This window comes from Calidris pugnax, unplaced genomic scaffold (assembly GCF_001431845.1).
Source record: "Calidris pugnax isolate Ruff unplaced genomic scaffold, ASM143184v1 scaffold96, whole genome shotgun sequence".
Lineage (NCBI taxonomy): Eukaryota > Metazoa > Chordata > Aves > Charadriiformes > Scolopacidae > Calidris > Calidris pugnax.
In genome coordinates this window covers 757,110-770,540 of record NW_015090866.1, presented here as the reverse complement: position 1 = coordinate 770,540, position 13,431 = coordinate 757,110, and the positions used below count along the sequence as shown (strand labels likewise).

Sequence of the window (13,431 nt, the reverse complement as noted above, 5' to 3'; positions counted from 1 at the left end):
CCTGATTTTGGGGGGGTGCTGCTGGGTGGGGTGGGGGCGATGGGCTGTGCGGATGGGGGGGTTTTTGGGGGACAAAGGCTGCTTTTGGAAAGCGGCCTTTTGTCATTTCCTTCGAGCGAAGCGTTCGGGTGCTGGGTTATCCCAGAGACCCATCCCTCTGAAACTGGGGGGGATTTGGCATGAAAATTGGGTTTTCTCCACAGTTTTTTGGCTGAGGGATCCATGCTGGGACAGGCAGACAGGGGGTTTGTTGGAAGTGAAACAAAATATTTCCCTTTATTCTATTTTTATATATATTTTTTGTTTTTATCTATATTTTGTGGGCTTCTTATTTTTTTCTTTATCTCTCTATATTTTATTTCTCTGGGCTTTTTTTTTTAAAAAAAGAAAACCCGATGGAAGCAGCTGATGCCAAACAATAACGTTGTTTTGAAACAGAAAAGCTCAAATATTTTAATTTGGGAAAGGGCAGGAGACGTCCTGACCCCGCGACATCCTCTGTATTTTCCCCCAGGGCAACAAAAAACCCCCCCTCGATTTGGCACATGGGGATGAAGTCGGGGGGTTTATTTTTAGGAAGAAAAAAGCATTTATCCTGGGAAAAAAACATCTTTTTGGTAAACAGCAAAAAGAAAACCCGATGGAAGCAGCTGATGCCAAACAATAACGTTGTTTTGAAACAGAAAAGCTCAAATATTTTAATTTGGGAAAGGGCAGGAGACGTCCTGACCCCGCTGCATCCTCTGTATTTTCCCCCAGGGCAACAAAAAAAACCCCCTCGATTTGGCACATGGGGACAAAATCAGGGTTTTTTTTTAGGAAGAAAAAAGCATTTATCCTGGGAAAAAACATCTTTTTGGTAAACAGCCCTGAGAAGGACTTGGGGGTGTTGGTGGAGGAGAAGCTCCACAGGAGCCACCAACGTGTGCTGGTGGCCCAGAAAGCCCCCCTCATCCTGGGCTGCATCCCCAGCCCCGTGGCCAGCAGGGCCAGGGGGGGGGATTCTGCCCCTCTGCTCTGCTCTGGGGAGACCCCCCACCCCCAGTGCTGCCTCCAGCTCTGGGGCCACCAACATCAGAAGGACATGGAGCTGTTGGAGGGGGGCCAGAGGAGGCCATGGAGATGCTGGGAGGGCTGGAGCCCCTCTGCTGGGAGGGGGGGCTGAGAGAGTTGGGGGGGTTCAGCCTGGAGAAGAGAAGGCTCCGGGGAGACCTTGGAGCCCCTTCCAGTCCCTCAAGGGGCTCCAGGAGAGATGGGGAGGGACTCTTGATGAGGGAGGGGAGCCCTAGGAGGAGGGGGAAGGGTTTTAAGGTAGAAAAGGGGAGATTTAGGTGAGATCTTGGAAGGAAATCCTTCACTCTGAGCCTGGCCCAGGTTGGCCAGAGAAGCTGTGGCTGCCCCATCCCTGGAGGGGTTCAAGGCCAGGTTGGAGGGGGCTTTGACCAACCTGGTCTGGTGGGAGGTGTCCCTGCCCAGGGCAGGGGGTTGGAACTGGATGGTCTTTAAGGTCCCTTCCCACCCAAACCCTTCTGTGATTCTATGATTTTTGGGGACAGGGCCAGCTGCCATTAAGGTCCCTTCCCACCCAAACCATTCTGTGATTCTATGAATTTTGGGGACAGGGCCAGCTGCCAGCCAGCTGCCATCCATCGATGGTTGGACTTGATGATCCCAAGGGTCTCTTCCAACCTAGACGGTTCTATGCTTCTATGGGCTTCCCCAGCTGATGCTCCTGGTGGGGAAACCACAGCCAGGAAACCACTGGTGTGAGCCATGAAACCCCTGTGGTTGCCCACAGCAGTGCTCACATGTGTGACGTGGGACCAGGAAAGGGACCAGAGACCCCTGGGGTGGCCGAGCCAGCTCCGACGGAGGAGACACCTCCCCTGGGGTGGCTTTATTGGGGACAGGGACAAGGCTGGAGCAGGGTCCCCGCCGTCCTCCCCAGGGCTGAGGATGCTCCTTCTCCAGGCACCATGTCCCCCAAGAGCATCATCTTCACCCTCCAGCTCCTTCAGCACCCAGCTAGAAGGTTTTTTGGCCAATTTTAAGGATAAATCTCCTCCCTTCGGTGACCCAGGTGCTGCCCGCTCCTCCTCAGCTGGCAAAACCCAATTAAAAAATTAAAAAGATTGATTTCCCCAGCTGCACGTGGAGCATCCTCGGGAGAGAAAGGGAAGAGCTCAGACGGCGACAGGTAAAATCCACCCTCTTATTTATTATTCTTTTCCCTTTCGCTGCGGGGGCGAAATGAGGAAGGAGGGAAGAAGAAGCAGCCCTTCCTCTTCCTCCCCACCTGCCCCCCCCCCATTGTCAAACAGCTTTTATATCTTCCAGTTATTATTTTAAGGCTGTTTCCGAAGGAAACGAGGTTCATACATGCCTATGCCTGCGTCTGTCTGTCCGTCCATCCGTCCGTTGGGCGTCCCCCCCGTCCCGGTGCTTGGCAACGAGGCTGCAGGTGAAAAATCATGAAGATTTCATGAAAAAAATTGAAGGCAGGGAGGGGAATTCCACCCCCACCCCCCTCCCGCTCTTCTGCATTTAAGAGGGTTTTGGGGAGGCTGTTTCCGAAGGAAACGAGGTTCATACATGCCTATGCCTGCGTCTGTCTGTCCGTCCATCCGTCCGTTGGGCGTCCCCCCCGTCCCGGTGCTTGGCAACGAGGCTGCAGGTGAAAAATCATGAAGATTTCATGAAAAAAATTGAAGGCAGGGAGGGGAATTCCACCCCCACCCCCCTCCCACTCTTCTGCATTTAAGTGGGTTTTGGGGAGGGTCCCACATCTCCCCAAACACCCCCCACTCCCCCCCCGAGAGCGTCCATCAGGAAGTTTTAAGGAATTTGGATAATATTCCTTATGAATACGCTTTTTCCCCCCTGGGGACAAATTTGAAGGAAGGAGAGGCAGAAATCAGCCAAAACGCGTCTCTGTGGTGCAGGAGGTAGAATTAGAAAGGTTATTATGGGGTGGAATCGACTTTCAGTTTGGGATTATATGGATGGATCTCAGGAAGACGACTGCTGTCTGTCGGCTTACAGGAGGCTATTTAGTCTTAAAGAATGGGAAAAACTATAAAAATCACTTTTTTTTGCCTCTTTTCTTGATGGCTGGAAGGCTGAGCCTCCATCGCGGTGCCGGGTGACACTCTGCGGCCGGATCCCCCCTGAACTCCCCTGGGCACTGCCTCCTTTTACCAGTGCTGCTTTTAGGGCTAAACACCGCAGAAACGGGCAAATCCAGAGCGTGCAAGTGGTCAGTGGGGGCTTTGCTGAGTCTCTGACCGGAGTCTGCTCTCCTCCCAGGCAGGCGTCCGGCGTCACCGCGTGATGTGGCGTGTTGGGTTGGAGGATTTCAGGGCAATACGGCGTGGGGGCTTTGCTGAGTCTCTGACCGGAGTCTGCTCTCCTCCCAGGCAGGCGTCCGGCGTCACCGCGTGATGTGGCACGGTGGGATGGAGGATTTCAGGGCAATACGGTGACTACAGCTCAGCCAAGCTCCATTTTCCAGCTGTTTTGGTGGAGAAAACCCTATTTTTTCTTCATTTTTGCCAGGTTAAACCATGGTGGGGGTTGCACCAGAGCACACCTGTGTCTGCCTGGGCTTCCCTCCATCCTTCCCTTCGCTGGGGAAGCGAAAAGGATGGAGATCACGATGAAATGTCCAAGATTGGTGTCTCATCTCCCTCTCCCCTCACTTTTGGGTTACAATACGCTCTGTTTGGGGGTCTCCACATGCTGGTTCCCCGGCCATGGATTCCCAACGCCGGGCCCATCCCTGGGGTGGACTGGGGTCCAGCTCGGTCCCACCAGGCTGTCCCCTGAGCCGATCTACACACCGCCACGGCTCTCCAAGGAAAAGCTCTTTGCCTTTTTGAGGCTGTTTTAACCCAAATCTCCTTTGAGGCCAAGGCAGCCCTGCCTCGATCCCCGCTCCCGTCCCCGCCGCCGCTTTCCATGGGGGAAGGAGCCAGCCCCAACCTCTCCTGTTGGCACCACTCTCACAAAGCCCCAAATTGTTCCAACCACTCGGGTCCTCCCTTAACCCAAACTGGCCTCTCTCTTCCTTGTCCCAATACCTGTTTGTTTTCCCCCAGAAAAATCCAGCCGAGCACAGCCCAGGAGATCTCGGGCGAGCTTGTGCCCTCTTTTTGCTCGGTGGTTTGTGACGTGTCCGATCAGCGCCAGGGTTTTGGGGGCAACTTCTTGATTTCTCCAGGAAAACACCATCCCTGTGGGTTCCCTTCACCTCTCGGTGAAGATCCTCCCATTCCTACACCAGGTGGGGTGACACACGGCTTGGTGGTGGGGCTGGTAGCCCAAAATACCAAACTCCTGGTCAGGATTTTGCCCCACATTCCTCTCAGGTCAAATGTGTGCAAAACAACCCCCGTGGTGGTTTTTGTTGGGGTTTTTGGTGTTGTTGGATGGTAGGATCTTCGGCACCAGGAGACGATAACATCTGGAGGATTTCTGCTCCCAGCTGCAGGCCAGCACAAGCAGCAGAGCCCTGCACGGAGCCTGTTCTCCTCTCCTGAGCAGCGTATATCACAGGGGAGGGATATTCACCCGGCTACAACTTCAAATCCCTCCCACAAGCAGCTCTCAAAAGAGTTTTGTTTTCAAAGGCCCCTTCCGAGATGGAAATCTGCCCCGAGACGGAGCTTTCTGATGCCAGGGAGAGGCAGAAACGCGCTGCGAAACCCGCACGCCGACTCATTTCACTTCAGTAAAGAAAGAGCATTAAATTAAATAAAGTCAGGGCTTTTCCTTCCCGGCGCTTTCCACGCACCAAGCAATGTGCTTCTTTTCCTTTAACTTCAACCCCCCCCTCACGCATTCCTCCCGGCGTCCTCTCCGCCGCCGTCTCTCTGCCTTTGGAGCCCATTAAATGCTTTACAGCCCTTTCTCTCCTCCTCCTCGCCTCCATCCCCGGCATTTTCCACTCCAGCTGCCACCCTGGTGTATAATTAAACCGTTTTTTTCTCCTGTCCCCAGTGAGATTTTACCAACGCAGCGTTGTCACCAGCTGCTGACCAGGTCCTTCTTCTCCAAGCATGAAATCCTCCTTCAGCTCTGCAGGTTTTGCTGCCCCTCACCCTTGGTTACTCCTTTGCCTCCTGATTTTGAGGGGGGGTTGTTTCTGTGGGCTCCTCCTCTCTTCCCACTTTGCCTTGTCTCATCTTGGCCGATCACATGCCCTTTGGTGTCAAGAAACTGTCTTTTTGCCTCCAACCAGCTCGTGTCGGAGCACAACGACCTCCTGGCTCGTCGTGCTTGCTCTGCAGCCCCGAAAAAAACACCTTCAGCCCTTGGCGTGTGTCCAGAGATATTGCATTTACTGTAATAATTATAATAATAAATGATTACCAGCAGAAGTAGGGAGGTGTTTATGCCCCTGTACTTGGCACTGGTGAGGCCACACCTCGAGTATTGTGTCCACACCTGAATGATTCTATGATTCTACGATAAAAAAAAAAAAAGCAAGGATGCATTTGAACTCCTCACCCTTAAGAGCTTTCCTGCTGTTTAGTATGAGGAAGAGGAGGCTGAGGGGAGACCTCATCACTCTCTACAACTACTTGAAAGGACACTGTAGAGAGGTTGGGGCTGGTCTCTTTTCACAGGTAATTAATGACAGAACAAGAGGGAACTGCTTCAAGCTCCAACAGGGTAGGTTTAGACTGAACATTAGGAAGGAATTTTTCACAGAAAGAGTGGTCGGGCATCGGAACGGGCTGCCCAGGGAGGTGGTGGATTCCCCATCCCTGGATGTGTTTAAGGGATGTTTAGATGTGGTACTGAGGGATATGGTGTAGGGGAGGACTTTGTAGAGTAGGGGAGATGGTTGGACTCGATGATCCCAAGGGTCTCTTCCAACCTGGATGATTCTGTGATTCTATGATTAAAAAAAAAAAGCAAGGATGCATTTGAATTCCTCATCCTTAAGAGGAGCTTTCCCGAAGAACTGGATTTAGAAAAATAGAATCATAGAATTATCTGGGTTGGGAGGGACCTTTCAGACCATCAAGTCCAACCATCAGCCCAACGCCGACAAAACCCACCACTGACCCATGTACCTCAGCACCACGTCTGCCCGGCTTTTAAATCCCTCCAGGGATGGCAACTCCACCACTGCCCTGGGCAGCCTCTGCCAAGGCTTCACAACCCTTTCCATGAAGAAATTTTCCCCAATCTCCATCCTAAACCTCCCCTGAGGCAACTTGAGGCCATTTCCTCTTGTCCCATCACCTGTTCCTTGGGAGAAGAGACCGACCCCCCCTGGCTACACCCTCCTTTCAGGGAGTTGGAGAGAGCAAGAAGGTCTCCCCTCAGCCTCCTTTTCTCCAGGCTGAACACCCCCAGCTCCCTCAGAAGTTCTCCAGACCCTTCTCCTTGGTCTCCAGACCCCTCCCCAGCTCCATTGCCCTTCTCTGGAGCCGCTCCAGCCCCAAAATGTCCCTCTGTGGGAAGCCTCCCTCCCCGAAGGAAGGCCGCCCCCACCAAATGGACTCTGTGGGCTGGCAGAACCTGGCAGGACAGCAAGTTTCCAGGCTCTCCGATGTGGCGCTCGCCTTGCCAGAACTTTTTGGCTCCTTCTTTTCAAGGAGTTTTGCTTGTGGCAGAGCCGCAGGCCCCAGGGGAGAGGCCTGGCGCGGGCCCTTGTGCTTGGGGGGGGTGCGAACCATAAAATTTCACTAAAATGTGGAAAAAAACCCCCAAACTTCTCCACAGGGAGGGAGGTTTAGCGCTGCACCGGCCGCTCTCAAACAGCGTAGGGGCCACTGGAGGCCCCACCGCCCGGAAAGGCCTCGGCGTCCCGCCGCCGCCATTCCGCGCCTCAGGCCCGCGCGGGGGACGGTGGCCCGCCCGCACCACCCCCTCCCACCGTTGGACTACATTTCCCAGGAGCCCCCGCGGCGCGGCGCGGGTAGGCGGGGCGCGGCGGGGGCGTCGCGGAGGCTGCCGGGAGTTGTAGTTGGCGGCGGCGGGGCGGGAGGACTGCAGGTCCCGGCGTGCCCCGCGGGCGGTCCCTGAGGGAGGCGGTGGCGGCGGCGGCGGCGGCGATGTCGGTGCAGGTGGCAGCCCCCGCTGTGGAGCTGAAGGAGCTGAGCGGCCCCATGGATAAAGCAGCGGGGCCGCCGTGCGAGCCGGTGGCCGCTCACCCTCCCGGGCACGGCGTGGCCGCGGCCCCTTGCCCGCTACCGGCTACCGAGCGTGAGGCGGCCCCGGCGTCCTCTTCCTCCGGTGGCGGCGAGCGGCCTCCCCTCAGCGGCTGCCCCGGCTTGTCCGCCGCCACCAAGGTACCGCAGGCTTCGGCCATGAAGCGGAGCGACCCGCACCACCCCCAGCACCGGCACCGCGACGGTGGCGACGGCGGCGGCGGCCCGGCGGCCGAGGCGCTCGTCAGCCCCGACGGCACCGTCACCGAGGCGCCGCGCACCGTCAAGAAGGTAACGGGGGAGAGAGAGCACCCACCCATAAGCGTGGGGACCCCCCCACCCCCCAATCCTGCGGGGGACCCTGCACCCCCACCGGGACACGCACCCGGGGAGGGGGGGAACCGGCCCGGTGGCTTGGGGACACGGCGCTGCCCCCCATCCCGTCCTGCCCCTGCGGGTTTGGGGTGTCGGTGTGCCCCGAGGTGCTGCTGTGGCTGTTGGTGGGGGGGGGGACGGGGACTCCCGTGGCCCTGGCAGCTTCTCCCGTGACTGTGTGCTTGTTCCCGTGGTGGTTGCCCCAGTGGCTGTACTCCCGTGGGGGTTTCTCCGTGGCTGTGGTGGGTGCCCCTGTGGTTGTACTCCTGGGGGGGTTCTTCCGTGGTCGTGGCGGTTGTCCGCATGGCTATGCTCCTGTGGTGGTTGCCCCCATGGCTATACACCCGTGGGGGTGCCCCCGTGGCTGTGGCAGTTGCCCCTGTGGCTATACTCCTTTCGGGGTGCCCCTGAGGCTGTGGCGGTTGCCCCCGTGTCTATACACCCGTGGGGGTGCCCCTGTAGCTGTGATGGTTGCCCCTGTGGCTATACACCCGTGGCGGTTGCCCCCGTGACCGTGGTGGTTGTCCCCATGGCTATACTCCTTTGGGGGTGCCCCCATGGCTAAACACCTGTGGGGGTGCCCCCGTGGCTGTGCCAGTTGCCCTTGCGTCTATACACCTGTGGGGGTGCCCCTGTGGCCGTGGTGGGTGCCCCTGTGGCCGTGGTGGTTGCCCCTGTGGCTATACACCCGTGGGGGTGCCCCTGTGGCCGTGGTGGTTGCCCTTGTGTCTATACACCTATGGGGGTGCCCCTGTGGCTATACTCCTTTGGGGGTGCCCCCGTGGCTAAAGACCTGTGGGGGTGCCCCCATGGCCGTGGTGGTTGCCCCTGTGGCTATACACCCGTGGCGGTTGCCCCCGTGGCCGTGGTGGTTGTCCCCATGGCTATACTCCTTTGGGGGTGCCCCCATGGCTAAACACCTGTGGGGGTGCCCCCATGGCTGTGCCAGTTGCCCTTGCGTCTATACACCTGTGGGGGTGCCCCTGTGGCCGTGGTGGTTGCCCCTGTGGCTATACACCTGTGGGGGTGCCCCCGTGGCCGTGGTGGTTGCCCCTGTGGCTATACTCCTTTGGGGGTGCCCCCATGGCTGTGGTGGTTGCCCCCGTGGCTATACACCCATGGGGGTGCCCCCATGGCCGTGGTGGGTGCTCCTGTGTCTTTGGGGGTGCTCCTGTGGGGTTGCCCCCCATGTTGTTGGGGTTGCTCTGGTGGGGGCGGGTGTCCCGTTGCCGTGGGGGTGCTCTCGTGCTGTGCTTCTCTGACTGTGGCTGTGTTTTGGGGACACTCTGGGGACATGGGGTCCTCCTTGTGTGTCCCCCCCACCCTCCTGTCTGTGTCTTTGGGGGTGCTCCTGTGGGGTTGCCCCCCATGTTGTTGGGGTTGCTCTGGTGGGGGCGGGTGTCCCGTTGCCGTGGGGGTGCTCTCGTGCTGTGCGTCTCTGACTGTGGCTGTGTTTTGGGGACACTCTGGGGACATAGGGTCCTCCTTGTGTCCCCACCCCCCCACTCCTGCCTCTCTGCCCCGTGGGTGGGTGGCAAACACTGTCCGTGGGTATGCCCAGGGAGGGACAAGTGTGACCAAGCGTGGTGTTGCCCTGGTGTGTGTGCCAGGTACGTGAGCTTCCCCGGGGTGGGGTGTGTGTGTCTCAGGGGGGGTTCACACCGGGTTCACGGCTACGGGGTTATCTGCTCGCTTGGAAACAGGGACGTGGGCCAGATAACAGCGTCCGGGGAGAGGTGAGAGGGACAATCAGGTGTACCCGGTGTGGGTGTGCGTGCCCCTGTGGGGTTGCCCCCCATGTTGTTGGGGTTGCTCTGGTGGGGGCGGGTGTCCCGTTGCCGTGGGGGTGCTCTCGTGCTGTGCGTCTCTGACTGTGGCTGTGTTTTGGGGACACTCTGGGGACATAGGGTCCTCCTTGTGTCCCCACCCCCCCACTCCTGCCTCTCTGCCCCGTGGGTGGGTGGCAAACACTGTCCGTGGGTATGCCCAGGGAGGGACAAGTGTGACCAAGCGTGGTGTTGCCCTGGTGTGTGTGCCAGGTACGTGAGCTTCCCCGGGGTGGGGTGTGTGTGTCTCAGGGGGGGTTCACACCGGGTTCACGGCTACGGGGTTATCTGCTCGCTTGGAAACAGGGACGTGGGCCAGATAACAGCGTCCGGGGAGAGGTGAGAGGGACAATCAGGTGTACCCGGTGTGGGTGTGCGTGCCTCGGGGTGTTTGCCCGTCAAGGTGTACGGACCCACACTGGGAACACGTGGACAACTGTACTTTCATAGAATCATAGAATCATTGAGGTTGGAAGAGACCCTTGGGATCATAGAGTCCAACCATCTACCCTACTCTACAAGGTCCTCCCATACACCATGTCCCTCAGTACCCCATCTAAACGTCCCTTAAACACAGCCAGGGATGGTGACTCCACCAACTCCCTGGGCAGCCTATTCCAATGCCCAACCACTCTTTCTGTGAAAAATTCCTTCCTAATGTTCAATCTAAACCTACCCTGTTGGAGCTTGAAGCCGTTCCCTCTCGTTCTATTGTTAATTACCTGTGAGAAGAGACCAGCACCAACCTCTCTACAGTGTCCTTTCAAGTAGTTGTAGAGAGTGATGAGGTCTCCCCTCAGCCTCCTCTTCCTCAAACTAAACAGCCCCAGCTCCTTCAGCCGCTCTTCATATGATTTGCCTTCCAGCCCCTTCACTAGTTTCGTTGCCCTCCTCTGCACTCGCTCCAGCACCTCGAGATCTCTCTTGTATTGAGGTGCCCAAAACTGGACACAATACTCGAGGTGTGGCCTCACCAGTGCCAAGTACAGGGGCACAATCACCTCCCTACTTCTGCTGGTCACGCTATTTCTAATACAAGCCAGACCACCGGGGAATATATACACACCCAGGAGTACCTACAGCTGGTTATACGTGTGTTTGCAACCACGTTTGTCCTTACAGGTGTGTACAGCCCACAGCTCTATGTTTGCTTGTGTCTGTGTGAACCCCACACGTGAAGTGGGGGTGTGAGTGCACAGATGTGGGTGTGCAAACCGACATAGTGTGTGCTGGTAGGGAGACAAACACGTATAGAGATGCAGACACTCATATAGGTGTCTGTTGTATAACTGTGTGACATACCTTCAGGTATACCACACCAGCACCCTGGCCTGTGTCAGGAACAGCGTGGCCAGCAGGACTGGGGCAGTGATGGTCCCCCTGGACTGGGCACTGGTGAGGTCCCCACCTTGAGGGCTGTGTCCAGTTTTGGGCCCCTCATGATGGGAGGGATGTTGAGGGGCTGGAGTGGGTCCGGAGAAGGGCAATGGAGCTTGTGAGGGGTCTGGAGAACAAGGAGAAGGGTCTGGAGAACTTCTGAGGGAGCTGGGGGTGTTCAGCCTGGAGAAAAGGACGTTGAGGGGAGACCTTCTCACTCTCTCCAACTCCCTGAAAGGAGGGGGTAGCCAGGGGGGGTCGGTCTCTTCTCCCAAGGAACAGGCCATGGGACAAGAGGAAATGGCCTCAAGTTGCCCCAAGGGAGGTTTAGGGTGGAGACTGGGGAAAATGTCTTCCCTGAAAGGGTTGTGAAGCCTTGGCAGAGGCTGCCCAGGGCAGTGGTGGGGTCACCATCCCTGGAGGTATCTAAAAGCCGGGCAGACTTGGTGCTGAGGGACATGGGTCAGTGGTGGCTTTATCGGTGTTGGGTTGATGGTTGGATTTGATGATCTCAAAGGTCTTTTCCAACTTAACGAGTCTACAATTCTAAGTCTACAGGATTAGAGATGTATAGGGATCCAAGGCACCCCTGTGGTCATTGCATAGGTGGATTATGCACATACCAATATTCACCTATAGATTCATCTAAGTTCACTCTCTGACCTCACCAGGTAGATATATGTGTGTGTTATCTGTGTCCCTCAGGTGGATGCATAGTTATTGGACATAGTTACTCCCCCTAAGGGGGGGATATACGTGTTCTCCTATAGATACAGCCCCCTGCAGACACAGGTGCCACCCCCCATGGGTGGCTGTAGAGAATTGTGTGCTTTCCACAAATTCCTGAGCAGCGACAGCCTGAGTTGTTGGTGCACCCTTCCCTTTGGAGATCTCAGGAGTTGTCCCCATGATGCAAGGACCTTTTTGGGGGAACGTAGAGGAAGAAACGTCCCCGTCATAAGTGGAACCTCCCTACTCATAGAACTTCAGGGTGAAGACTTCATCTACGTATTGCTGGGCTTTACCTTCTCTCATTGTTGCTCTTGCTTTTCCTCCCCTTTTGGAAGGGCCCAGGATGAGGGAGTTTGTCTCCATAACCATCATCTCCTCCTGTGTGGCTTCCCTGGAACTGGAGTTTCTCCTAAAGAGCCCGTCGCTGTGAGGCAAGGTCTCCCCATGAAGAGAGTCTGGATGAAGGGCTCCTCCATCCCCTTAGAGATCCCTGCTGGGGGCGGGGGGTTCAGTTCCTCGGTGAAGGACTTTTTTCCACTAAGATTGTGACTTCCATCCTCAGTGCCTGGAGCCCTCCCTCATTTGATATCCTCATCCCATCTCTCTATTTTTAGAGACCCTCAGGGGTATCCATATTTTTCTTCAAGTGTGCTTAATATTTCTAAACTCCTCCCTTATCCCTCTAGTGGTTTTGGGGTTTTTGTTGGGTTTTTTTTTGCTAAACATCAAAAAAGGGTTTCTCCTTTCACCCCGCTTCCTAATTATGGAATTGCCCGGGTGGGAAAGGGACCTTTTAAGATCAGGGAGGCCAACCGTCAACTTCATGCTGCTAAAATGAGTCTGACCCTTGTCTGGAGCGCGGCGTTTACCTGGCAAAGCCCAGGAGGGAAGGGGGACCATTGATGGTGGGCGATGGGAGTCATCATGGTGGGAGGCTGCTGGAAGGAAAGGTGGATGCTCCCCGCAGCAGCCGAGGCTGCCAGGTTTTTGGGAGAAACCTGGATACGGGAGGGAAGAGCCAGCAGAGCTCCCCATCTGGCTGCCTGCGCTTGGGCGCTGGGTTTGTTTTTGGGAGCTGAGCTGACAATCTGGTCGCTCAAGGAAGCGAGATGTGTCAATGGAGAGTAGCTGGGAGTACGTTCTGTTCCTTCTCTTTCTTTCCCCCTTCCCTCCCTCCCTCCCTCCCTTCCACCTCAGACTGTTGCTTTCCAGCCACTTCTCTCTCTGTGCTCCTTCCAGAGATTCGAGAGCTCGTTCGGCCTTTCCTTTCCCAGATTTACCACTCTGGAGCCCTTTCCGCCGTGTTATTTAAATAAAAACACCAGATTTGGGAGCCGTAAAATTGTTCCCAGCCCTGCGACTAGAAAAATCGGGCACGCGGAGCCGAGGCATCTGTTGAAAGAAGGTTTAGTACAAAAATAAGTCTGAAAGAAGCAGATAATTTTTTTTTTTTTAAGCTGGATCCAGTAGAACTTTGCTTTAGGACCTGAAATAAAGATAAAGTTCTAGTTAAAATAGATAAGCAAGATCATATTGGGTGTGTAGTGAAACAAATTAAACTGCAGTTCCTAATAGTGTTTGCCTGGAAGAAAATAAAAAATACCTTTTTTTTTTTTTTTCCAAAAATCTCAAGGAAAAAAATGTAGCTTTTTCTTGACTGGTTTCTATATTAAACGTACTGTTTTTTTCTGGGGTTTTTTTTTGGCTTGTTTTCCCCTCTTCTTGAAATCTGAAGATGTGCTCCTGAAGTACTCTGCGACCAAACAATTAAACTGCAGTTCCTAATAGTGTTTGCCTGGAAGAAAATAAAAAATACCTTTTTTTTTTTTTTTTCAAAAATCTCAAGGAAAAAAATGTAGCTTTTTCTTGACTGGTTTCTATATTAAACGTACTGTTTTTTTCTGGGGTTTTTTTTTGGCTTGTTTTCCCCTCTTCTTGAAATCTGAAGATGTTCTCCT

General features: G+C 55.3%; 1 protein-coding gene across 1 annotated transcript in view; it reads left to right on the top strand.

Moving 5' to 3' along the window:
- The first annotated feature begins 7,035 nt into the window (after nt 1-7,035).
- Nucleotides 7,036-13,431, top strand: part of AHCYL2 (adenosylhomocysteinase-like 2) — a 155,519-nt gene continuing 149,123 nt past the window's right edge. Inside the window, exon 1 of the mRNA XM_014945437.1 lies at nt 7,036-7,454. Within this exon, the coding sequence (XP_014800923.1) occupies nt 7,068-7,454 (387 nt within the window). The 5' untranslated portion in view covers nt 7,036-7,067. The remainder of the gene's footprint in view (nt 7,455-13,431) is intronic.